Consider the following 27922-nt stretch of genomic DNA (forward strand, 5'->3'; position numbering starts at 1 on the left):
GGGTCAAGTGCATACGGCTGCAACACACAACAGATTGAATTTCTTCACAAAACTGTGACAGACTCACCAAGGGCTAAGGGATCCATTCTGGCACACAACTCATCTTTACAGTATTAAAACAGATGGCTATATTCCTTAATATGAAGACAATTGATGCTTGAAATGAAGTACACATGCCGGAATACGAGGGTGCGGCTTTCATGGCACAGAGAAAAGAAAGTAAAGAGTAAAAAGGGAAGGAAAAATGCAATGGGGAATTACAACACAGTGAGAGGGTGTGAGCTCCACTATAGGAGGAAATGATCCGGCTCATTCTCCCAGCATGCATCGGGGTGGAAGTTGTCTCGAGTTCCACCTGCGATGTGAATGAGCTGACTTTGATTCAGGAGGCTCTCCTCCCTTATCGTTCCCTGATGGATATTTACAGCCGAGCCACAGTGGCCGACAGTAATAAGAGAGGAGACTTTGTCCCCTGTGGGCTGCCTGCTGTGGGAAACAGGCAACGATCAATGATTAAACTGAATGGACTTGTAATATAAAATATCAAGCGCTCCGCTCAGATCTAATTAGTTTTAAAATCACATCTTTTTGACTTGACTCAGTTGAAGTTGTGACTACTCAGACAGATCGCATCGCGCCAATAAAAAATGATTCAATACATGGGGTGCGATAAGATGCGAAAACTGCTGCATCGGTTCAATTCCGCGTTTAAATGAATTCAATTCAAACAAATTGACATCAACGTCGAACTGATTTATTGCGATTGATAACTTTTTCATTGGGTTCAAGCTATATTGAGACCGATACATTACCTTGCATACCAATACTTTACAGGAGTCATTGACGGATAAGTTTGTCCGATGATGCCCTCTAAAAAAAAACAAAAAATTACCACGTGGTGCAACTAAAAACAAATAACCAATTTAGGACTTTTAGTTTGAGTTTGTATCATCCACAAGACAGTCAAGAACACATTACAGTCTCACAACTATGTATAAAAGTTACCCTTTTTAGCAATTGATTGTAGTGGCCACATTTGGACGTTATGACCTGAATTTTTTTTTAATATGATTTCCCGCCCCAACAAATATAATAATAATCATCATCATCATCATCATCATCATCATCATCATCATTTTACTTGTTTGGCTAGCTAGCATATTTTGATTTAAAGCTACTAAGCGAAGAAAATTTTATTTTGAATCACTACTGCCACCTGTGGCCAAAAAATGAAACTGCATTTTTTTCTTCTTCACATCACATACACAATGCGTGCACATGTAGTCACATCCTCAGACAGAGGGCGGGAAATTTGAACCCGAATTATGTCTGAAATCTATTGACCAGAGGCTTGCCGGAGTTCGCATTATAAACGGGGAGTGTTAATCTACTAATCAAAAAATGTTTCAGTCATAAATGGTCAAAAAAGGCTATTGTAAAAATTGTTACAAAGTGAGACCAACCATCATCTGGAATACATGTTAAAATTTGGTAGGAATTACACATTCAAGGTCTGAGGCCAGATCCGGAAACTGTCATATAAAGTCCACTTCATGTTTCTTGCTAAATTGATTTGTTCCTTTAATTTTGGTAGAAAAGCTGTACCAAATTTGTATCCCCCCCAACCCCACACCGCTACCTTTAATGTCTTTTTTTGTTTGTTTATCAAGTCAAGTAAATGTTACTTATGTTTTGCCAATTTACGATTTTTATTTATTTATCTCAAGACACTTAATACATTAAGTAGGACAAGAGCCACACCCCTAACCTGTGTATCCACCTGTTGCCATTCACACTACAGAATAATAAATTTGTGTTCAACTAAACAAACTCAGGATGCAGGAGTAAGTGCATTTTTAGTACAGTAAATCGAGAGATGTTCATTATTTCAGGGTTTGTTATTTTTTGGGTCATTTTTGTTTGGTGGTGTAGAATGATATTTTTCTATTGAAAAATATGTGCTCAATCAAAGTTGGGAAACACAAAAATGCAAATGTATTGTGTATTTCTGCCTTTATATCATCTTCAACACGTTTATAATTGTGAAGCTAAGTGAAGTTAAGTGGTATGTATCATCATGATACCATTGTAGTAATGCGTCATGATAGTATCTTGATTCATGACGTCGTATTGCAATTTGCTGCAGACAGTGCGTAGGAGTCTGAAAAATGACTTGAAGGCGATCATTTGAGTGTGTGACGTCATGGAGGGTGTGTGTCCTAATTGTATTTTTAACAAATGTCCACAAGGTGTCACTTGGGCTCAACAAAAGAATCTCTGTCGGTCTATCTGCTCTGTTTTAAAAAATGGATGGCTGGAATTCAGGTCTGAGATCAAAGCTTTCTTTGCACAATTGAGCATTTCAATGTTGAGATAAATGGCCTTTTTATATACCAGTATACATATTTTTTCACAAGCACCGAATACATTCTGGTCTTTTTTGCAATTATGTCTTTTTGAAGCATTCCTATTCTAACATATTAACATAACAGAGTAACATGTAAATATTTGCGTGTCCCGAACAAGTGTCAGAAAGGACTTTTACTTACTTTACATAGATTTTTAAACGTATTCACTGTCATACCTCAGCGCATTTTTAAAGCTTAACCCAAAACCAGTTAAACTGAACTGAAGTTGCACGAATGTCAGTTTATTCAGCATTGTGTCATCTGGTTTCTCACCTGCTACATTAGAATAGTAAACATAGCACCTTTTTTTTGTATTTATTTATTGCAACGTCACCTTTACTGGAAATGTGAGACACCTTGCCCCAGTCTTGTAATTTGTCACTAAAATAAAGAAAAGCTACTTCAAATATTGACACTAGCTGTCATGTTACCTGCGTATAAGTGTGCAGTCTTCAGTGGAGCATTTCAAAGTTGAACACAATCATTGCAAGTTGTTCTAATGTCAGTTTATTTCCCCCCAAAGTATATAGTGTAATCATGTACAGTAAATTAAACTCATCTAAGGATCAAACTATCAACAACATGACCAAAAGCACAATCCGTTAAATTTAGAGTTTTCAATTAACCTGACATGCATGTTTTGTTTTTAGGATATTGGAAATTGGAGGACGTATCCTAGTATTGACCTACAAGCACGGGAATATCATGCAAACTCCACAGACAAGTTTCGAACGCGCAACCTCAGGCAAACGTGCTTACAATGCATTAACAACTTTTTTTTCAATTAAGGCAATGTTGTCAGGCCTAAGTGTAATCATCCAGAAGAAGAAGCAAGTGTGAGTGCAGTGTGGCACACACCTCCAATAAGGAAGGAGAGGAAAAGGCGTCTTCTCACACAACCTTGCAACGTGACCTTCAACCTTTAATAAAGTCCGGCCTTCTCACGCTCGTGTGCTCTTTTCTCCATTGGCGCAAGGGTCTGTCAATCATTTAAATGACTTGTGACGTCACGGGGAGAGGAGTGGATGACGAGGAGGGGCGCTATTCCAACCAGGAAAAAAAAAACACCACCAGGAACGATGAATTTCCCAATTTGACTGTCAGTATTCAACACTTTGAGGGCTTTTTGGCCCCAGGAGAAAGCGTTTGGACATAGCGCGCTTCCGAGTGATGAAGTTCCTCTCGGCAGTCTGGGCTTTTTTCCCGCTGCAATTCCAGGGATGGCTAGCTCAAGCTAACGTAGCTCGCTAACTGGTTAGCTCATCAATTTAGCCATCCCTACTCCTCCATAACTTAACCCGTTATAATTTAAGTGTTTTATTTGTTTTATGTGCAAGTCGATTGTTTGCAGTAGTGAGCTCGTCGACGTGTACGTGCGGTAGATGGACGGGTTGACGGGCGGCGTTTGCTACCACTGCGCGGGCGTAAAGTGTCGGCGTCGGGGCGGCTAAGCTTGCGGGAGGGCTCCGACAAATGTGGCAGGGGCGGCCAGCAGTGTCCCGCTGTCTCCGGGACACGAGTGTTTAATAAAAATTGGCTTTAATTAGCGTGTGTGTGGTTAAGGTTTCACGACTGAGCAGCGGCGCGCGGAATGATTAAAAAGGTGTTGGCACACTGGGAATCTCATTTATTTTAACACCCCCGCGTTAGCTAGATGCTTCTATTTTTTTGCTACTAAGAAAATGTTCTTTTACACCTTCTAACACGTCGTTTCCCCCCGCGTGTCATTTTTTGGCAAGTCTTTTTTTCTTCTTCTTGCAAACTGCGAATTTGCATACGACTTAAGTCTTAAGCTGTCAAATATTTGTCACTGGCAACGAGTAGAGAAAGTAGCGAGATCCCATTCGACTGAACGGGATTCCATTAACTTGCGCTTGGCCGGCGCGACCCCCCCCCTTCGTCCGCCAGGGAGGGCTTTTCTGGCTCATGCGGTGATGACTCTTGACTCCATGATGGCTTGTTGCCTGAGTGAAGAGGCGAAGGAGTCCAAACGGATCAACTCTGAAATCGAGAAGCAACTGCGGCGGGACAAACGGGACGCCAGGAGGGAGCTAAAGCTGCTTCTGCTGGGTAAGCATAATCGTCTTTACACCGAGTAACAGAAAGATCCAAAATGGTGAAGTTTCATCATGTTGTGTCAGTGCACCTTGTGGTATGCATAACATTGTACCCGCTTGTCAATTTTACATGCTTTTGACTGGATTGTTAAATATGCAAAGTTGTGGAATGCTGTGGTGACACTCGCAACAGGAGATATTACAGCTGCTTGACCCCACATTATGGTCTACTAGTTCACACAGTTTGATCGGACATTTTATGGTTGGTCTCCAGAGTGTGTTGTGTACAATCATGATTGCTAGAAAATTGACAGTTTGAATAAGTACCGTAGTTGCTTATAATCAGACATGTACAATAAAGGAACGGGTTCAAGCCAGCATCGTTCAGACCTAGCTGAGCATGATCTGTGACTCTGAAACAGCTCCTTTTTCAGTTTTAATACCTGGAAATGGGCTGTGTGCTGGAAAAATGGCCTAGCCAAAATGGGGAAATGATTACCTGTGGATTTCGCAGCATGGGTTCTGTTAAAAACAACAACAACAACAAAAAAAAAGTAGTCCTGTCATAATAGAAATATATCTAGATTTTACCAAAGCCTTTGGTTGTCACATGTCAAAAATACTAGGGCTGAAGTTGAATGAATTTGGGTGAAAAATGTAATTGCTTTTGTCACCTGTCAATATGAGATTAATATTTTTCAACATTCTCTTCCCATGTGCGTGTATTTTTTTTTTCAACACAAGCAATACATTGATCTGTACTATTACAATGACAAAATCCGATTGATTATACATTCATTTTATGGTCTTATAGGTTAGGCTTATGCTTAAATAAAGGCAAATAAATAAACAGGGGTGCACGTATGCCGGTACAGTAGAGTACCGTGTAAAACTAAGATGCTTTTGCTTACTAAGCATAATGCACCTCGGTCAGCTCGACTTTGCTCCAGTCAAAATCAAGTCAGCTACCATGATTGCACACTAAAAAAAAAAAAAAAAAACGGCATGTAAGGCACTACTATCCAAGTATTAGTTCAGATTTTATTTTGACGTTGACCCTCGCGGCCCATCACATAGTAGTTTATGAACAACCGTTGTAGAAGGTGACTTATTATTATTTTTTAACCAGAAAGTGACTTGACTGAACTGACTGCCCGCAAAGGACTACCACAGATTTTCATTTGTGATCATTTGTGACTTTTGTTATCGGTTTCTGGTTCAGGTAAGCCATTTTAAGATTAAAAAGAAACACTTGCGCGTCCTAATGATAATAAGACCGTAACACTAACAAGTTTAACAACCTTCCTGCACTCTCCTTGGTATTTAATTATATTCAACACTGAATATAAAGTCCATCTTAGTTGTAAAATCTGCACAAATTGGCTGGATGGAAAAAATGTATAAAACTATTCATCCGGTGTCCTTCTGTCTTCTTTGAACTGTAAACGCATCAATATGTGCAGACGCTAATGAAACAAGACACACATCATAGCCTTCAATTAGCTGTCACTTTGTCTCGTTAAAGTTGGAGGACTAAAGACAGGCTTTGTTTGCGAACATGTGGTCACGCAGAGGATGCAACAGGCCTCTCGCACGCAGAGAAATTTCTGCATCGGTGTCCCAAATTCAAGAAGCGCTGACATTTTACTTTATTCGATCGTCGTCGTCTGTTTGACGTCGAATTCTTGTCACTTTCACTAATCTGCACAAGGCGTACTCAGTTACTGATTTTCATATGGTTGTTTTACATTCATGGCCTAAAAGTTTTTTTTTCGTACAAATATTTTCTGTAATTATGACTTTAGCATAGGTTAGTAATAGACTAGGGCACCTTCCGACTGGAGCGGTTCGCAGCCGAGTGTGAAGCGGTTGGGATGAGGATCAGCACCTCCAAATCCGAGACCATGGTCCTCAGTCGGAAAAGGGTGGAGTGCCCTCTCCGGGTCGGGGAGGAGGTCCTGCCCCAAGTGGAGGAGTTCAAGTATCTTGGGGTCTTGTTCACGAGTGAGGGTAGGTTAGAGCGGGAGATCGACAGGCGGATCGGTGCAGCGTCTGCAGTGATGCGGACGCTGTATCGGTCCATTGTGGTGAAGAAGGAGCTGAGCCGAAAGGCAAAGCTCTCGATTTACCGTTCGATCTACGATCCTACCCTCACCTATGGTCACGAGCTGTGGGTCGTGACCGAAAGAACAAGATCCCGGATACAAGCGGCCGAAATGAGTTTCCTCCGCAGGGTAGCCGGGCTCTCCCTTAGAGATAGGGTGAGAAGCTCGGTCATCTGAGAGGGACTCAGCGTCGAGTCGCTGCTCCTCCACGTTGAGAGGAACCAGTTGAGGTGGCTCGGGCATCTGGTTCGGATGCCTCCTGGACGCCTCCCTGGGGAGGTGTTCCGGGCATGTCCTACCGGCAGGAGGCCCCGGGGACGACCCAGGACACGCTGGAGAGACTATGTCTCTCGGCTGTCCTGGGAACGCCTTGGGGTCCCGTCGGATGAGCTGGCTGAAGTGGCTGGGGAGAGGGAAGTCTGGGCTTCCCTGCTAAAGCTGCTGCCCCCGCGACCCGACCCCGGATAAGCGGAAGAAGACGGACGGACGGACCTTCCGACTTGCGCACAAATTCCAGTTTTGTCGCCGCCATGGCAACGGAGCTCTGTCATTAATGGAAAAGCCCCTGTACTGCTTCAAGGTGTTATGGTAGACCTGGCAGAATTTCGAAAGAAGTTCAATTCCAATTGTTAATTTTACCTGGACAAAGCTATGATTTACAGATTGGTCAATAAGGAATTGTTCAGATCCTGACCTCTAAAGCGAATGAGGTTTGAGGGTGTCTGGATCATTCTAGTGTTTTATAATTGTAGCCTATGAATGAATAATCTGCTCTGTTACCGTTTTAGACTTGGGCTAAAATTATCTACCTGTTGCAGCCAAAATGGTGATGTCACTGTAGATCAGACCAACAGTGAACTGGCATAAAAGACCTTAATAAGTGTCGTCAGCAACTAAAAGGCATTTCACACAGTATGCTCACATGCGCTCTGTGGCTAAGTCTGAGCACGTGTATCATTCATCTTTCATGCACATCGTGTCGCTCAAACAGGTTGGTAGAAGTAGGTTAATGAGTGTTTGTTTTTAGGCAACGCCCAAGCATGTTGCATGAATGGAGCCAACCTGTGCCCATTATGGTCTTAAGTCTTCCAGTCAGCCCAGGAGGACGTATGCCATATTTACTATTTACTAGCATTTGTTTAGTGGGTCTGACAAACCTCCCAAAATTTGTAAGCGTTAGGTTTCATGTTTGGGTTATTTGGTGCCACGTGCTCTATTTGCATTCCCAAAAGTCTGCCGAGCCAGTCGGTCAAAAATGTTGTTTTCACAGCATGGTAAGAGGGTACGTTTGTAGTCGTGCACCGTTTGTCTGGCAGCTCTGTTGGTTGAGCAAACTCTTATTGACACACCCTGACTTTCAGCAAATATGTGTCAGACTGAGAGACCGCTAGCCTCGCTGGCTATTGCTTTTAATTGTATATGTACAGTGGATATTAAAAAAAAAAAAACTTTACAAACCTCTCTTCAAATGCCACTTTGTGATTAAAACAAACTAGACCAAAACAATAAATCGACAACTAATCGATTATCAAATTAATTGCTAATTATTTGTGATAATTGAGTATTTTTTTAGAGCCCTTGATCAAATTAAAATTGTCCGAATCCCCGTACCTTCAGCCTTTCAACAATATAGATTCTCAGATTTCTGTAGTCTCCCATTAAAGCAGGCTGATCATGTTAAAGTACCACTGATTGTCACACCCACCTAAGTGGAGTGAAATTCGTTCTCCGCCTTTGACCCATCCCCTGATGGAGCGGTGAGCAGCAGCAGCAAGGGGCCGCGCTCAGGTATCATTTGGTGATCTAACCCCCCAATTCCAACCCTTAATTCTGAGTGTCAAGCAGGGCGGCAATGGCTCCCATTTTTATAGTCTTTGGTATGACCCGGCCAGGGATTGAACCCACAACCTCCCAGTCTCAGGGCGGACGCTCTACCACTAGGCCAATGAGCTGCTCATCATGTTCGTCTCTCTCTTTGCCTCTGTTTCTCTCTCTCAAAATAAAGCATTTTTGCAACACCTGCTTCTACGTTGGAAAAATCATAATCACAATGAATTCACATTTCTGCACTGCACTCCTGTTTTTTTTTTTTTTTTTAATAAATAAAATGAATTGACAAAATAATCAACAGATTAATCAATTATGGAAATAATTGTTCATTCCAGCTTTTTAAAAAAATCAAGAAAAATCATCAAACAGCTAAGATTTATATGGCAACAATCAGGGGCACTTTGCTGACTCATTTAACTTAATTTAAGGTGATAAATTCATGCTGAACACATTCACATCCCAGGCACACACTTATGCAACCACATTAACTTCTTTATTTTGTGACAGGTTATAGATCACATTAATTGTGGGGGAAATTAATTTATATTGGTCTCTTTTGTTGTATCACAAAAAAACTGGCATTTGAACAGGGGTGTGTAGATTTTTATTTTTTTTTTATGTCCACTGTGGTTCATCCAAACCTCAGTTTATCACTGTGGTCATGGCTGATGACATGTTAGAATACCTTGCAAGTGTACCTTTTTGCACCTTCAAACTTGCACCTCATTGAAGTTGTTGCTCGTTTGAGAGATGTTGGAAATGTCCATAGGGAAACTCGAGTGGCTTTTGGATTAAACTGCAACCAAAATGGGATAAGTAATTTAATTGCAAGTTCTCAAGAAGGAAAAGTATGCAAGGAATTTTTTTTGGTGAAAACTGCATCCTGTGCTGTGCTCTCGCAATTCACACGCTCTGTAGCCTCTTTTACACAGAGATCGCACAAAATTGCCACGTCAGTCGCAGCGGAGGGCTTTTCACCAACTTTGCCTTTTACACAGAAGCCTGCGAAGTGGCACGTTGACACCGAAGTTCAGAATCCTGCAATCTGATAATTAGACAGATGACAAAGTCAGAATCTGGTGTGGCGTGCGTGTCAGAAAACATTTAATCATGATTCCGTTCCAAGTGTGGCAATTGTTGATTGTTTTTGAAAAGTAATGTCGCTAATGGTTGCAAATGTCTTTTTTTTTTTTTTTGGAAAAAAAACCAGACGTAATTAGATCACTCTTCTTTAACGGAGGGCTACCGAAATTTGATAAGATTTACTGTTGAGAGGCTGAAATCCAATGGATTTGGACTATTTGAAGTTTAACATGGTCTCTAAACAAGCAATCAATTATCAGAAAGAATTATCAACTTATTTGATGATTGATTAGTTGTCTATTCAGCAATTAATCCTTTCACCTATAATACAGGCAAGTAATTCCTTTCTTTTTTCCCCCTGCATATTGTCCCATCCTTAATCATTCTTTTTCCACTCTTAATTTATGATAGCCACAGTTCTTTATTTCCTCTTATTGCATCTGTCCCTTAAGGTTTTGTCTCTGCTGTCTTCCCGCCCTGCACGGTGGGAAGAGATTTGGGGGTGGAAAAGTTTCTCTCTTGTTCTTGGTCACGGTAACTTGGAAAATTCATTTGTTCACTCACGCCCCCTTCCTAAGCAAGTGTGAATCAGTAAATCGTTTTATAGTCATTTTTTTGGTGTTATATTCTATAGTCATAAGTTGAAGTGCTTTTTGCTCTGGACATTGTTTCATTCAAACGTTTTTTTTTGTAGATAACATCTTTCATTGTAGATGTAACACTATGGACTCCATACTGCAGACCTTCATTCAAAATTGAAAGGATTATGTCACGACCGGTCATAATGTATCACTTTATTTGCTGAAGTACCCCAAAAGTAGGATTTGTTTTCATTCTTGTCAACGGGGACTGGGGCAAATGTCCATGCTTCATGTAAGCATTGAATAACCAAAGGCAATTTTTGTTACAAAAAAGTTAATGAGTTTCTGGATGATCCTTGCATACTTGTGCTTGGCCTACAGGCTGTACACAAACCTGCCTAAAAAGCACTTTCTAATCCTGAATGTTCTTTTTTTTATTATTATGGTGACTAGTCCTGGATTCCTTCAGGCAGAAAGCAGGTTCACTTCCTAAAAGTGTCTCTGGAAAAGTTCCCGCGGGCAAAAAGGGCCACTTGACAGCCATTTAGTTCCTGTATAGTGAGAAAAGCCCCCAGCCAGGCTTGCTAGCACTGCGCTGGAGTGGATATCACTTCCTGTTCGATGCGCTTGAGGGGGGGAGTGTTAGGGAATCATTTACTCAGGGCAGCATTTTTGTCACATTTTGCACCTCCTCCCTCACCACTCTCTTTACTTTTCAACATGGATCCCTCACGCGGCGCTCCTGGTTATTGGTCCTCATGTAAATCATAACTAAAATGTCGGTTTTGCCCTCCAGCAAGCCCTGCCCAATGAATGGGACCCGTTTCAAGGTTTTCGTTTCCTGCGAGCTAATGCTTATTTCGTTGGCTGAATGAATAATGTAACAGTTGGTGGGAATTTTAAGATGCCAATGGGGATTTACTCAGCTGGATATTTAAAATGTAATTGTGTTGCACCTTATTCATGTTATCTACAGTAGTTTTGTGCTTGATTTTCACAGTGACATAGAGACAGAGACACATTTTTTGCCTTTTGAGCTTATTTAATTGCATGGGAATCAGGTTGTGTTTTTGTACAGTGTAACCTTTTAGGCTCAAACACAATTGGCTTGCTTTTTTGTACTAAAACTGTCACAATCATATAACCTTTTACATTTACTAACACTGTTCACAGGCGCTGTAGAACAAGTAGTCTAAAAACACGATATTCTCATTACTATTGTGTTGGCAGAATAAGAATTAAGCAGATTAATCTACAAATTTAATCAATCTCAGTGGGCTGCCATTTTGACATTATACCGCTCTCTGGTGTCGGCTGAAATTGATGTCAAAGTGCCCTCGGGCACGCATTGCGAACGTTACGGCTCACCTGTTTTCTGGGTTTGGTCACATGACGTTGGCAATGCGAGCCCGAGGGCACTTTGACATCAATTTCAGCCGACACCAGAGGGCGGTATAATGTCAAAATGGCAGTTCACCAAGATCAAAAAGGCATACAGTACATTGTACACTTGGTGACATAATGAATTTATGAATGAGTCTGTACTCTGTTGTCATGTGCATTACACTTTTTGACCTCCGTGTAAGTAAAGTATGGAGAGAAAGAAGAAAAAAAAAAAGCCTCGCATGTTTGCCTTGACTCCATGGAGACATGACGAAGCCCATCATCCAGTGTTGTCTGCCATGTATTTATGAGTCCGGAGCTGGGGTTGCCATGGGAACTAGCATGAACCCTAAGGAGTAGCTCCAGCGACTGTACAGTAGCTTGACCGTGAGAAATGCTTTTGCGGGCTTTTCCACTCGCGCACAGGAACAATGGGATCTGTTGAGCCGAGCTCGTCATGCCTGCAAGAGATTCTGTTTTTTTACGCGTTTGGGGATGGAGCTGCCAGGCAAGCAAGCTAGAAGAGCAACTAACTCTTTGACTGCCAAAAACGTTAAATAACGTTTAGTAAAATCCTATGGAGGAGTGCCAAAGACGTTAAAAGACGTTTTTTTTTCAAAACAGAGGTGAAACTAACCATTTTCTATTGTTGATTACTGAAAAACGGAATAAGGTAGAAACAAACTTTTTTTTCTGATGAAAGATGAGAGTCCAATCTTTCATTTGGTAGTATGTGTGTTTCCATAGTCCAAACACGTAATTTTCTGTGGACCTTGAAAGATCAGTCAAAAATGCTTAAATCGGCTGGCACTGGCGACATCCCGTTTCTGAAAACGTCTGGCAGTCAAAGAGTTAAGAGAAGGTTGATAGATGTTGTGAGGGAAGACGTGAGGGTGGTTGGCTTTTAGAGAGGAGGAAGCAGAAGATGGAAAAGGATGGCGCGCTAAGGCGACCCCTAATGGGATGAAAGGAAAACGTTCAGTTGTATGTTTCGTAGTTGTAGTTGGATGTTGTTTTATATTTACATTATGGGACAACGTTGTGTTTGACCCTTCAGGTTCCACTGTACTACTATGCATATATTTTCTTGTCTTTCCTATAAGTGCTTCATAATAAATAATCGCAGTAAAACAATGGTTATAACACTATTCCAGCAATCATATTAAGTGATAGTTTTTTTTTACAAATAAATGGATGATTTGTCACCTGCAAAATTGCCACGGCTCGGACCACTATGTCACTGTGCAGTCATTTGTGCACCCCATTCAACAAAAGCCACGCTTGACTCTTTTTCTTTCTTTTTTTCCCTGCAATTTCATGCACCCCCGTGGCCCCTCGCCGCACAGCGACCGTACTGTAGATTGTCAGCGTATACCTAAAGGCTCTTCTGTGGATAGATGATTATGTGTGTTATTCGTCTCCCGCCTACTGGTTTGGTTCAACGGGGTCATCAGAAGTAGTCTGAAAATAGTAGCACACGTGTACGCAAAGCTGCAAACATAGGTGATCTCACTTTCGTTGAAGACCATGTGAGAGTCCAAACAAATATTGATTGTTACTGTCATCGTTATTATCTGCACACATGCTCTTACAGGCTTAACCACTTTGGCTGGCCTACTTATCTGCACTTTTCTGTGGTAAATTGGACTGAAGCCTTATTATTAATGCACTATGTTTGTATGGAGCCTTTGTTTGGAGGTCTTTTACACACAATAATACCTACACATTATATCACATGCTTTTGTGCTGAATATTATAAAATCTATTTTTATCCAATTAATCAATGGTATATTACGTAGGCGTAGAGTGATTTTAAAAATATTTGATAGCAGCAGCCCTAGTTTTAATGAAGCAAGACTTAATTTTTTTTAATTTTTAATTTTTATTTTTTTGCTTTTGAGCCAATGTCTGTGGTGTCTAAATTACCCATTCCAGTAGGTTTCACTATTTAAATGTCAAAACAGTCCTTTAAGGAAGCTTGTCGTTTTACTTCGCTGGATGCGGTATCTAAAACAGCTGTAATGTTTTATAGATGCGTTGCTTCAGCAGCTCTCCACCCACAAACTAGCAGTGTAAACTCCAGTTTTATTTTTTTTAAGACTGTGTTACACAGACAGTTTGGCATAGAGGGCTTGGACCACTGCCTGAGGGCGTGATGGTGCAAATTCCTTCACAGTGGTGTGTGTACCCGCGCCAGGATGGAGGTGGGCCGCCGAGGTCAGCCTGTCGCTAAGTATGGCGGCGTTTTAACCGCACAAATTCACATGGCATCAAAAAAGAGAGCAGCTGTCTGACTCGCAGGGTCGGCTTACTTCTCACAGATCTTTATTGACTCAGATTTATATATATATTTCCATGTGTTGGTGTGTTATTTTCACTCATACTTCACAGCAGGAACAGTATTGTCAAAATGTTTCACATACGTAGCCTCCCTCATGGGTCTTGTTTCAGTGGTTTTCTTCTTCATCAGGTACTGGCGAGAGCGGCAAGAGCACGTTTATCAAGCAAATGCGAATCATCCACGGGTCAGGCTACACCGATGAGGACAAGAAGGGCTTCACCAAACTGGTCTACCAGAACATCTTCACGTCCATGCAGTCCATGATCCGTGCCACCGAAACCCTCAAGATTCCATACAAGTTCGACCAGAACAAAGTACGTACTGCGGAAAATTCTCACGTTTACTCGTTTGAAATTGGTGCCGGCCAATTGCAACCGTAGATAAAAGCAGCAAAAGTAGCAAAAAGATGTACTGTAATATGAGAGAAGTCAAAATCTTATAAGAATAATATTTTGAGAAGTTTTTTTACAAGTGAGAAAAGGTGTACAAGAATACTCTAAATTCTATGTATATACTTACCATTTTGTTAACACTATGTTAAAAAAAAGTGTCAATCAAATATTTACATTTTAATTTAGTTTGCATTGAGTCTTCGGTTACTTAATTTAAACCAAGGGCCGGCCACCTTTGTTATTTAATGTGATGTTGATGGTGGACCATAACCGAAGGTCCTCCAATCTAGCTGAGTGGTTCTATTAGAAATACTTGCATGAATAGATTTGTCCCTTTTTACCCCTCAGAACAATGCGCAGCTGGTGCGCGAGGTAGACGTGGAGATGGTAACGACGTTTGATCAGCCGTACATCGGCGCCATCAAGATGCTGTGGGCTGATCCTGGCATCCAGGAGGCCTATGACCGCAGGAGAGAGTACCAGCTCTCGGACTCCACCAAATAGTACGTCTGCTTCTTATAAAAAAACGTCTACTTGACAGGGAACTGAAGCCAAATAGTTTATTTTAAAAATACATTTTATGTGCCAGCTCTAGTCAAAAAGAGAATTAATTTTGCTGTATTTAAAGAAAAAAATGTTAATTAAAATGTATTTATTTATTTTGTGCATTTTTTGGTGCAGTTTATCTCATTAACTCTTTTACTCCCAAAAACGTATAAATATGTTCTATTTTAAATATTATCATGGTCTCAAAAACGTATTTATATGTTTTTTTAATGTTATTTTATGCTAGAGCATGAAGGCTTTGATGCAGCCTCTGAACTAAAGAGAACGCTTGAAGCAATGGTAGTTATTACAAAAACAGTCAGCAGGTGGCAGCAGAATATAAGAGATCAACCAGTGCCATGTTGAAAACGAGCACTTTTCCCCACAGTTTTAAACAGATTTGTGAATAATTATGAAACTTAGCTATATTTTAATGTTAATTGCTGCAAAACGGAAACAGATAGAAATATATTTTTTACCTGATAAATAAGAGACTCTAATCTTTCTATTGGTGGGTTCCATGTTTTTATAGCAATAGAACACAATATTTTGTGGACATTGCAAAATCAGTCAAAATCCAGTAATACAACTGGGAGTGAAGGGGGTTGCTTCAGTGTAAATGGCTGGCAGTGAGTTAAGTGGTATTTTTCTAAATTAAAAAAATAAATAAATTTAATGGTTTATTTCATTTAATAATAGGTTAGTTATAATTAGAACTAATAAAATGAACAAAAAAGGTTGTTTAAAAAAAAAAAAATTCTACATACCCATATTATTTATTTATTTATTTATTTTTTAACTTGGTTTATAAATGACATGTCTCATCAATCGATTTTAAAAATTAAATGTGGTAATTGAGCAGTAAAGTTTGCCCACCCATCCTTGTTTTGGACTGTTGCATGACACTCACCAGGCACTACATTATGTACACCTGTAGAATCTATTGAGCCTCCAACACAAGATCTCAGATCTACTTGAGACCAGATGTGAGAAACGGCTATCTGTGTGGTGCAGTTCAAAGTGCAACAACATTATTGAACATACAGGGTGTCCCAACACTCCAGAAGTATCATTAGGACAGATGCGAGGCCGTCAGCATTTGACAGCTTAAACTTTACAGTTTTTGTATGCAATCATTCCCTTGACCATGGCTTGCTAGATGACATTGTGGCAGTGTTGCAAAATCGCCACCTGGAAAAGTTTTTATGTCCTCGATTGCAGTTTAGCGCCATTTTGAGAAGCTTTATGGTCATCAGACTGCTGCAACGTGTAGTACAATTTACACTATTCATGGCGAGTTCTCAAAACGGGATCCCAGGGATAGAAAAACGTGTTACCAGGCGGCAATTTTTGCAACACTGCTCCAATGTCGATTGAAGGGCTTACAAAAGCGGAAACGTCTAAATCGTCAGATGCTGATGACCTCACAAAATTAGATAGGAAAAAAAAAGAGGTATACCTGATGTCGTGTGTGATGAGTCCGTATCCATGATGTGTGCCTCCTTGTCATATGTTCCTCCCCATCCACAGTTACCTTAGCGATTTAGAACGAATAGCGACGTCGGGGTACGTGCCCACCCAGCAGGATGTGCTGCGGGTTCGAGTGCCCACCACCGGCATCATTGAGTACCCATTTGACCTGGAGAATATAATCTTCAGGTACTGGTGGCCCGAGCGCTGCCCATGACGTCTCCGGTTGGCCTGGTCGTGAACCGCCGACACCGCTATCGCCACGAGCTAGCTTTGGGCTGCACATGAACACATCCCTGATGGTGACCTCCCAAAAGACTACAGCACTATGTAGTAGTAGTAGTATGTTAAGAGCTTGCCATGTTGTGTAGCAAATTGCTCATGTTAAAGTCAAGTAATAGCGTCACAGAATTCGTTAAGAGTGAAATTCTGTCTTTGGGAGCTGCCATCATGGATGAAGCTAAAATTCCTTTGGGGGGTCCTGGCACACAATTTCATCTAATCCCCTTGTGGTGCTCGAGAATGTTTCCTTTGGTTACATCTGAACTGATCCACTGTTTGGAGGGTTTGTGTGCTATATCTGCTCTTATGCTTCACTTTCTCTTTCCTCTCTGTCTTGTCTTTCGCTCTCCATCCTGTCTCCAGCTATCTTAGCGATCTGGATCGTATCGCTGAATCTTCCTATCTACCCACCCAACAGGATGTGCTTAGGGTTCGAATCCCAACCACTGGGATAATAGAATACCCTTTCGACTTGCAAAGCATCATTTTCAGGTAGATGTAAGAATTGCACCGCTTTGACTAACTTCAGCCCGCCCATGTTTCCATTTGATGTTCATACGGCATGTCATTTACACCTAGAGCATGCCTAACGTACCTCCTTAGAAGCCCATTACACTTCTCAATGTACTCTGGTGCCTTGACTTACGAATTGAATTTGTTCCAGGACAACAAAAGCAGTAGGGTGTATATATGCCTTTAAGGGGTGTGGCCTTTGAGTGATGACAGGAACATGGCCGGTCAATATTCTCTCATTTGTGTTCTCTTTATGTACTGTTCTGTTTGACTGTACCTTTCAATGAACGCAAACCAAAAATAATAATGAAGAAAGTGGCTCGTAACTTGCAAAGACTTGTTTGTTGGGGCACTCGTAAATCAAGGTACCACTGTATTGTGTACTTCACAATGTCCAATTTAACACAAGATTTGACAAAAGTCGCTTACACTTTTACCCATCCTTGAATGTTATTTCCTGTCCGGGACAGACCAATTCAATGGCGTTATTTCCTATGGAATTTATTTATTTAAAAAACTTTTTTTTGTTTCGATGAATATTATTTTCTGTCCAGACAAGACCAATTCAATCACATTATTTCCTATGGGATTTATTTATTTATTTATTTTACTTCATCATTACTACATCAAAATTATTGGGGTCGAAAAAAGACATTTCACTTCGTGTAGTGAATTTATGAGTTTCCCTTTTTGAATTGAAATACCGAAATAAATTGTTTCACGATATTCTAATTTATTGAGATGCAGATGTATTTGTTTTCTAAATATTCCCAAGATGTACAAAATGCAGTCATTTTCCACTTCATTTTTGTGCTTCTGTGGTCCACATCCTTTCAAGATTTGGCCCACAAACAGTCCAGCCACCAATCCATAGAACAGCTTCCATTTCTTCTCCTGCAAGAAAAGAGAAGCTAGAAATGGATGTAGCGAACAAGCAAGAGTGATTACAGTAGAGTGCAAATCAATAGGAAGCCATCATGTCAGCCTCCTCCTACGCTTGGCAAGGCTGGAAATAACTGCAATGTGGTTGCACTCGAGCTTCCCGGCCGCTCCGCTGCAGCGAAGCTGAGAGGCTGCACTCGGCCCGGCTGCCGCTGATGGTGACTCACTACACGCTCTCAATGGCTTCGCTTTTAGTGAAGAGGCCAAAAATAAAAACATGATTTGGGGAAGGGTTAGGGTTATGGTTACCTAGCTTAGTTCGGCTGTATTCACTGAAGCGCAATGATTGTTTTAGTTGCGTTAATGTGGAGCGTGTCGCCCGAAACGATAGATAGTAACAAACAAAACACATGTTGTGTACTCCAATGGCGGCCCCCCCGCCAACACTAACAAGGCGGCAGCCTTTCATAAACCGTCGTACTTCCTGCTCTTTTAATTTGCTTTGTAGATGTCATTTCGTTTGGCTCATCCAACATAGGAAGGAGAGTCTATCTTGCAAGTGGGTCACTCATTTCTCGTTAGAGGCTGCTTGCGTTTGCTGCTTCTGATTGATTTCCCTCTTTGTGATTTGTTTTTACCTGTTCAGTGTCAAATGACGATGGGACTCAAGTGAAATTCCCTTCCATGTTTGGTGGTCACAAGTGAGCAGTAGTCTATCCCAGCTGACTGGTCGAGAGGCTGGTTACACCCTGGACTGGTCACCAGCCAATCGCAGGGCACAAATAGACAATCTTTGACGCTTAGTTGGTAGTTAGAAGCCTTCACGTTACAAGCTTCTAACAACGGAAACTTTTTTTTAAATGGCTTACTTACTTTAACTAAAATCCCACCTCGCATTGTGGCCAAAGGTTGATTTGTACCCTTTGGTGCTGTAAATTGTTGTTGTGGCGTAAGGTAGCCTGCTTAACTACCACTACGTCACAACGGTCACACCTTCATTATCATTGACTACTGTTGTTATGCTTCCATTTCTTCTTCCACTTTATTTTTGGTGGTCGGCAACCACGACCACTGGCGGTAATGCATGACTACAACTTTTTTTTCTTCTCCATCTCTTCTTCTTCCTCTTCAGTTTCTCCTTCCATTTCTCCTTCTTCTTCCTCCTCCTCCATATCTTCTTCCATTACTACTACTTCAATATCTTCTTCTACTTCAGTTTCTCCTTCTACAATCTTTTGGTGGTTGCCAAATATGATTGGCAATGCCAGAAAGTCAAAAACAATTAGAAGACAGGGATTTGGGGTGCCAGTCCAAGCTCTAATTTCCAGCCATAAAAAAAAGTGTGACTTGTAGTCCAAAAGAACAGGGTAAGCTTTAAGCTTATCTTAAGGAAGTATTATGGATCAGCTACATTTAGTCATTCTTCAGATCATATACTTTTAGTGGTACCTTCTATTAATTCATAAAAATGGAAGAAACAAAGTGGTTAATATTTTTTTCCATGACTGTACATGGAACTAAAAAATACCAACGCCTTGATTCCGCAGATCTATTTGATTCTTTATGCATTTCTTCATTTATTTTTTTCCTTGTTTTATCTGATCTTAACACAGTAATCATCTACCGCTTGAGCCAAATCTTTTGAAGATGGGATGTCCTTGTGCAACTATCAATTGTCCTGCATGCAAAGCGCATAGCTGTCTTGATTTGACACACATCTTTGCTTGGTGGCTCCGGTGCCTCTTTTCCTCAACATTTTCAGTCAATAACATGTTTAAAACTCATGTGATTTGCTTGATTTGAGCCCTCAAGTTTCCTTTGATTGACAGCCTTCATGGTTTCATCAATGCATGCACTTCTGTATGTCATTACAGTTAAAAGGAACCCCAACTGCAATGCAAGTTTTCTCTTGCAGTTAAATTTTTCAAAAATCATTTCCAGTTTAATACATTTTGTAGAAACTTTATTTGGACGTACGCCGCCATTGTTTTTTACGTCGCAACGCATTCGGTGCGTATTGACGTAGAATGGCGGCTGGCTCTCTGCCGAGAAATGTGAAACGCCGATAAAGAAAGCGACGTAAATAAGAATGGCGGCGTACGTCCAAATAAAGTTTTTACAAAATGTATCAAATTGGAAATGATTTTTGAAAAATGAATTAATGTTAGTACCAACCAAATAAATAATATAGAGCAAACTTGTCATTACAGTCAGGGTTCCTTTGAACATATGTCAGGTATAGGGAAGCTTTCTTAACGTTGTTTTCTGCTGTTTGTTTGACACGTCCCGTTCAGGATGGTGGATGTCGGCGGCCAGCGGTCGGAGAGGAGGAAGTGGATCCACTGCTTTGAGAACGTTACCTCTATCATGTTTCTGGTGGCGCTCAGCGAGTACGACCAAGTTCTGGTGGAGTCGGACAACGAGGTGAGAAATGTCGCATAGACGTTCTAAACACGTACGTGTTGTACAATGCCCTAAAAGTTGTGTAATTTGAGGCCTTACACATCTGGCTTCTCAGCACAATATGAGCAATACAGTATAATTTAATGATTTTTTTCTAGGCAGATGGTGAGCTTTACTTTTTAATTTTTTTATTATACAGTAGTTAACTTCTCGTCAGACTTATATGACTGTTAGGAATATTAAAATTGTGACTTAAAACTTTGCCTGTTACAGAATGAGTAGTGTTCACTTTGTTGTGCCATATTTTCCTTTATACTTTCCTTCACAATTCCGTGACTTATTTGGATTAAAAAAAAATAAAAAAAATTCACATTGGCATTGACACCAGACAATTCTGGTGGTGTTGTTATTAAGGTGTTTCTGAATGACTGGGCAGTGTTTAGGCATCAAAGTGTGCAGGGATTAGCTGACTGTGTTGACAGCCCCGAGACAAAGGCCTCGACCTTTCACACCTGTCAAACCCTGGATGCTTTGGGTTTAAATCTCTTTGATTTAGTCGTATCGCCAGTTCTCATTTTGCAGTTTTGTATTCACATTAGTTACAGTTCTTGTGTGCACAATTATTTTAAATTTCCCAAATAGTTTGGTTTGAGTAAATTCCAAATGTTATTCAGTCCTAAAGTGAGAAACACGCATATTGATTTTGAACAGATTTAGACTCTTAACTGTTTTTTTCCTTGTATTGTGTTGTACTGATGTACTTCAGATGACCAAACACAGCACACCGCATACGATAAATGTGTTACCAAAATTGACCTGTGAAAGGCAACATTCATTACATTGTGGTGAATGACTTGTGCGACACATTATCTAAACACTCAAACAATTTGCTCCTCTTTTTGTGTCCGATAACAAAACCAACCGATTTCACATCCCAATCACGGAATAGGCAGCGAGGCAGACTTAAGTGTTTTTTCACACATGTGAAGAGTACATTTAAATAAATAATGTGTTGTGTGCTATTTTGGGTTCAAGTTAGTATTTTGTAGTTCTCTCACTCTCCAAACCTTTTCTGGGTTTTCAGAACCGCATGGAGGAGAGCAAAGCGCTGTTCAGGACAATCATCACATATCCTTGGTTTCAAAACTCCTCTGTCATCCTCTTCCTCAACAAGAGGGACCTGCTGGAGGAGAAGATCATGTACTCCCACCTGGTGGACTACTTTCCGGAGTTTGACGGTACTGCTTTTTATTTTATTTTTTATTTTTTTATAAAGTTTAAATGGCTGTTTAGTTTTAGGGACATGCCATTTACCTGATTACAGTTATCTGCTATTTTGGCCTGTGTCTGAATTACAAAAGCTAAAAGAATAGAAAAGCTTCCTGGTGACTATGCAGATGAAATTCGTATCCTATAGTGACGCCTTATGGCTAGAAGGGTGAACTACAATGAACTTTAAAAACTTTTTATTCTGTAAAAATGTAAAATATTTTTTTCGTAAGACTTTTGATAAATAAATTTAATTAGCATTTTTTTCAACATCCTCTTTCTATATATATATATATATATATATATATATATATATTTCTAAATTTATCTGTATTACAAAAAATATCACATTTATTATATACAGTATAAATGTTTTGGTCTTATATGTTAAAGTCAAATGAACTGTGTTTTAATATTAAACAGTTGATCTCAGTCAATGGGGTATATGCCACGGAGGTGGCGGGACTTCCGACTACCTGGTTTTCACACGTGAGCTTTGTTTCCGTTTTCTGTTTGCGATGTGTGGGCCGCGTCCCAGTTCACTTCCGCCTTTGTGCCCCTCGGTTGTGCGTTCCCATCGACGGGTGCGAGTGTCTGTCTCAGTTGTCCGAAGCATTTCAGAGAGTTGAGACGACGTCGCGGTGCGGAAGTCGGAAGTCCATGGAATCTACCCCATTAGTTGTTCATTGACAAAATACTTTAACTAGCAATGTTGTAAACATTCACAACGTCACAAAATTCAATTAAAACATGTATGACGTAAATATATAAAAATAAAATATATAGCCAACTAATCAAGTTATCAAGTTGTGGCGTGCTTTTTTTTGTGAGCGTGTTGTTTGTGTTTTTACCAGGCCCTCAGCGTGACCCGCTGGCAGGCCGCGAGTTCATCCTGAAAATGTTTGTGGACTTGAACCCGGACAGCGATAAGATCATCTACTCGCACTTCACGTGTGCCACCGACACCGAGAACATCCGCTTCGTCTTTGCCGCCGTTAAAGACACCATCCTGCAGCTCAACCTCAAAGAGTACAACCTGGTGTGAAGCCCCGTGTGACGCAAAGAGAGGAGAGAGAGAGAGCAAGCCACACAAAAACACACTTACGCGCATTCTATTATCCACTTTTAGAAACATCCACGTCTGCATGGAACACAGTCATCAGCTTCGCTCTACACTCGCTATCTCTTTTTTCGGGTCTCTTGTGTTGCTCATTACAGTGCGCACTCATCACGTGAACCTCCGTTGGGGGGGAATTCATGGTTGAAGCTAGTATATTATTATCAGCAGTGCTTTTGTGTCGCAAAGGTGGTCCATGTCAAAGACTTTCCGGTTCAAAGGGCTCTCTCCCTACTTGTGTACGCCGTGCATGCTGTTACACGACTAGAGTGTGCTCATTTTAAATAATATAATATCTTGTCGGTGTTTTAACAAAAGAATACCCTCCAATTCGGAGCGCACATGCTCTGTTGAATGTAAATAATTTTTTGCTTACACATAGATACTTTTGCCTACTTTGTAATTACAGGGGCTACACTCAAAAGGATTGTAACCCGCCACACACACACACTGCCCCCTTGGCGTTTTAAGTGTTAATACCCCTTTAAGAAGACAGCACTACCATCACCTTTTATTGCAAATCACTCCACTCTTGCATTGCCAAATTGACATCACATGTCCACTTTTCTTGTTGTTGTAAATATAAATATTTTGCCAGTATTCCTTTAGTGCAGGAGTGGGATCCGGTCTGCCATGCGGTTCTCTGGCGCTTGCTTAAATTTAGGAAGTGCGCCTGAGAGAGCAAGGGAGCTGTCGCTTTTATACATTTCTGTAAGTAGTGGTTTACTATGAATCTCAAAGGGTGGGGATTTCAGATGGTTAAATTCTGATCTTGTGGAGTCGATTTATTAGAATTTTAAAAAGTCCTCTGACCACATGCCAACTCAAATTGGGATTGAGATTTGTCTATCCATCAAGTTTTCACGATTTACCACCAAAGCAAATGTCACTAAATACTGATTAGTTGAACGCAAAGCTGATATTCCGTTGTATAAAGGGCAAAATGTTCATTGTATATTGTGCCATCTAGTGGTGAAACATTACATTACCGTGCCCGTGTCACTGTCGGTTGCTAGCCTAAATAGATGAATGTCATTTGTAGAATATAAATTCTGTAAAAAAAAAAATCATAGAATTGGATAATCTCCCTTGGGCATTGCATTGCGCTTGGGAATCACTGGTAAAAAGTATACATGGTTAAAATATAAGCAGTTTGATAAACCCTATAATAGGTTCCCCAATTTAAAGCAAAATAGCAGACTCACGACTTATTGTGAATCACAAACCCTACCTAAATATTTTGGTATGAATTATTGAGAATATACTCATGGTAAACGTGCTTGACAAATGTGCATTTTCACCAGGATATTTTTGCTTATTTAAAAAATAAAATCCAAACATGATGTTAGGTGGGCAAGCCCTCAAAATAGCAATTTGTTTGAATTAATGGTTCAAAACCAACAAACCTTAAGAGGGCCTTTCTTCCACCAACTCAAAACTTCAGAGCAACTATTAATTTAAAAAAAAAAATGCTTTAACTAATAATTTAATATTGCTTTTGCAAACCTTTTTGGGTTTCAATTACTTGTAAATCTTTGATATTCTCTGTCAGGCTCAGTCCCTCCACAAATAGCGGGCTTCACTGTACTCCCAAATCAATGTTTGTGGCATAACAATCTTCCTTTAAAGGGGGAGGTCAAGTCATCTTTTATTATTATTATTATTAGTCTTTTTATACAATATGTTCTATGTGCCCCCACTAGTCTAAACATGGCACTCTGATTAATACTGCATTTGTGGAGTATGAATTAGAACACCTCAACTGTTTTCTGGCTTTGGCCAACATGGCGTTCACAAGCTGAGCCCCTTGGTCACTGTGATGTCATTTTCCAGGGATGTGATTTTTCCGCTAATTCGCGGAATTTCGCTTTTTTTTTTTTTTATCTCCCCCCAAAAAAAAAAAATTCCGATTTTTTTTTTTTTTTTTAGTAGTTCATTGTGTATGCACATGACTCCGACAGATAACATCTTCTGCTATAACAAAGACATTTGTGGTATGCTCTAATATGAGTTACTTTTCATTTGGTCATGATACAATTATTTGTTCATGAAATTTGAACTCTTCAACATTATTTATGTGTTAACTTAGTAATCACATTAGTTAGATGTGATAGTTTTTAAAAGCAAAGGCAGTCCAATGTTTTTGAATGTGACTGATTTTGAGTTGACTAAAACTGCCATTTTATATGGGATAGTTCAATATACATTGGAAATTTATGCTGTTGTTTTGTCTATTTCTTTGTCATGTGAGTGCATTGAAAGTACTTAAAAACACGGAAAACCCATGAGCTCCGGGGCCCTGGACCTAGCTGGGTGCCAGCGGCCCCCAGACCCCCGGCTAAATTTTCAGATAATTTCACTTTGGTCAAATCACATCCCTGCATTTTCAGGCCAACAGCAAGTTGCTGTACATGGCAGCATATTCATAATTCATATTCCACAAACGCAGTATTAATCGGAATACCGTTTTTTAGACTAGTGGAGGTGCATAGAGCGTATTGTGCAGAAAATATTTGAGCTGATTTCCACTTTGACTTGTGATTGGCTTTCTTTGATTCTTCTAAAGGTGGAAGCGGCCTCCCCATGCACATCATTTCAATACATTCATCGGTGGTAGTAGTAGCAGTTCGGTAGTAGTAGTAGTTGTGCTTGTCAATTTTTGCATTCAATCGCATAGTTGTTGTTTTTTTCTGTGTTCAACTGGCACATTTGATCAACTACTATGAAGTGGTTGATTTGTTTTATTTGTCCATATGGGTCATGGATCTGTGGGATCTCCTCGGCGTCGAGCTCAAACGAGGAGACCGGCTTTTATACTGCTGTAAAATATTCAAGCTATTTTAACGGAGAAGACGTGTTTTATCTTTCTAACGTTTAACAGTCACTTTTTGAAAATGCTTGATGGTGGAAAAGGGAGCATTGGCTCCATTTTCGGGTTCACGCTTTATGCAAAAATCAGAAAATGACACAAAAAAAAAATCATAATAATAAATCAAAAACACGTCTAGTGGTTGAATATTTACTGTCAGAGCATTCTTGAACTTTTGTAATTTGAAAGCGGAATATGTTGACTGTTGGTACCAACACCATATCGTGTCTATTCATGTTGTACCCTTTCTTTCGAGCAGGGTTCCCCAAACGGACACTGGGGTCAGATATTTTCTTGCGTGTAATTTCTCGGAAAAGGGCTTTTTGATTCTTTGTGATGAATTCCTGCTCTGGTTCCGTGTACAGTATGTGGCAGTGTTGTATTTTAGTGATTGGGCTGGGAGGAAGCACCTTTCAAATTTGTCTCTTGAGTTGTTCCAGTTGAGGAAGCCCTGCTCTTTAATGCCATTCAGATGAGTTTGTCATCACTTTATCACAAGGGCTACTATTAGCAGCTGTGGTAGGTGACAGTGCTATGCGATTGAGGTGGTTGGGGGTCGGGGGGATGGGGGGGGGGGGGCATCTAAACCACAGATGCCTATACGTGACATTCCTGGTGGCTTTTTGTTGTCTTCACATTTTGCCTTTTTAGCAAGCATCTCAACTCTTTTCCCTTTTCCTCTTGTTCACTTTGCTGACATTTCATCACCGGCCGGCACAGTTGTTTTTGCGAAAGGATTCTCCTTTTAAAGGACTTTAATGCCCTTAGATTAAATCAAAAGAAAGATGCGGTGTCCCTCATTTTGCATAGCAATGTTTCCTCAACCTTTATTGAGCCAAGGCACATTTTACATTAAAAACAAAACAAAACCCAGTACTCGTCCAAATAAAAAATGTCTCAAAAATAAATTTACTGGAATAAATTGTGGTGATAGTAACCAAGCTTTTAATTGTTTTGCCTGTCACAAAGCTGGAATAGATTGTGGTAAATAAATATGGGACCATTTAAGTGAAATTGTTTAATAATTTGCTTTAGGACCGTGGTTGGGAAATCACTGTTGTAGCCTATAGCTAGCATTTCACTCAAATATTTCAAAGTACTTGTAATACGATTCTGATTCTGAACTGGAAGGACTAATCAAGAAAAACGGACATCCGTAGTGTGTTTTCATTTTCAAGCAAACTTTGTCCTGTCCCATTGACGCTTGTTCATTATGCCTTGGGTTTAAAAAATGTTTTTTTTTAAAGTATTGATTGAGATGTGAAGGTACTGATGGTGGCCATCGATATCTTGAAACGAATGAATCTGCTGCCCCTCACCAATTCCCCTTTCTTGATTGGGTTAGAGCACTGAAATGACTTGATGCTTTTTCTCTCTCAAAAGGCTTTTTTGCTTTTGCTTCAGCTCCCTTCTGACTAGCAATCATCATGTCCAATTGTTTTTGTAAGGCAGACACACTTTATCACATGTATATTTTGCAACCACTTAAGATTTTGTTTTTTTTGTTTTTCAATAACTTTTGTGTAGTGGTGTACAAATGGAAAGTAATGTATTTTTTTTAAGTATACCAAATGTAAATTTTGTACCATGAGTGTGCCAATCCCCTTTCTTTGTAAAGCCAGACTCTTGACTTAATACTTAAGTGCCAATGTTGTGAGATGGGGGAGGGAATCAGGGCCCGTGAATTTTCATGGTCCGCTTTTTAAAAAGAAACGCTAAACACTAAATATGTGATTGATTAACAATTGTATTCTTTATTTAAGATGATTGATCTGCTGTTTTTAACTGCATGTGTTTTTTGGGCAGGGAGGGTGACATGCTCATGCCAGCCATGCCCTCACGGGCAGGGTTGCGCTTATTATTGACTTGTTGATTTACAGTATTTTAGCCATATTTCTTCTTTTTTTTTTTTTTTGTATTTCAACCACTGTTGCCTGAACCTCATTTTAACATGAAAACAACTTTCATAGCCTTCTCCTTTTAATGTTTTCAATTGGAATAAAAAATATTCCTATACTCACCTCTATGGATTCCTTTGCTTTTTTTTTATTGTCTCCTCACACGCACTCTCCGATTCCATTCATTTGACCCTTCAAAACTTATACCAAAAAAAGCACAGGGATTATGTTGCATGATAAAATGGCAGCTGCTCAAGTGAAGTTGTACAAAAAAATCCCCCCCTCCCTTTTTTTTAATTGCCTTTGTTCTTGATACAAGAAATGCTATAGGTTTAAAAATATATATTTGTTTGAAATTGCCTACAAATTGTCTTCTCAATAAAATAGTTAGCTGTTTTACGCAATGTAAATTTAAGAAATAAAAATAATATAAAAAAAGGAAGGCAATATTGTTTAAGTGACCTGTATTAACTGCAAATAGTTTATCTGAATA

General features: G+C 40.0%; 1 protein-coding gene across 2 annotated transcripts; it reads left to right on the forward strand.

Moving 5' to 3' along the window:
- The first annotated feature begins 3432 nt into the window (after positions 1 to 3432).
- Positions 3433 to 27551, forward strand: LOC144062222 (guanine nucleotide-binding protein subunit alpha-11). 2 transcript variants are annotated; one of them, XM_077583348.1, is made up of 7 exons: positions 3433 to 4478; positions 13918 to 14102; positions 14529 to 14683; positions 16257 to 16385; positions 20168 to 20297; positions 21361 to 21514; positions 22400 to 27551. In XM_077583348.1, the coding sequence occupies exons 1-7, from the start codon at positions 4343 to 4345 to the stop codon at positions 22588 to 22590; spliced, it is 1080 nt and encodes a 359-aa protein (XP_077439474.1). In that variant the 5' UTR covers positions 3433 to 4342; the 3' UTR covers positions 22591 to 27551. The 2 variants fall into 2 exon arrangements, with proteins under 2 accessions (XP_077439474.1, XP_077439473.1); XM_077583347.1 differs by lacking the exon at positions 16257 to 16385 and adding an exon at positions 16842 to 16970.
- The last annotated feature ends 371 nt before the right edge of the window (positions 27552 to 27922 follow it).

This window comes from Vanacampus margaritifer, chromosome 13 (genome assembly GCF_051991255.1).
Source record: "Vanacampus margaritifer isolate UIUO_Vmar chromosome 13, RoL_Vmar_1.0, whole genome shotgun sequence".
Lineage (NCBI taxonomy): Eukaryota > Metazoa > Chordata > Actinopteri > Syngnathiformes > Syngnathidae > Vanacampus > Vanacampus margaritifer.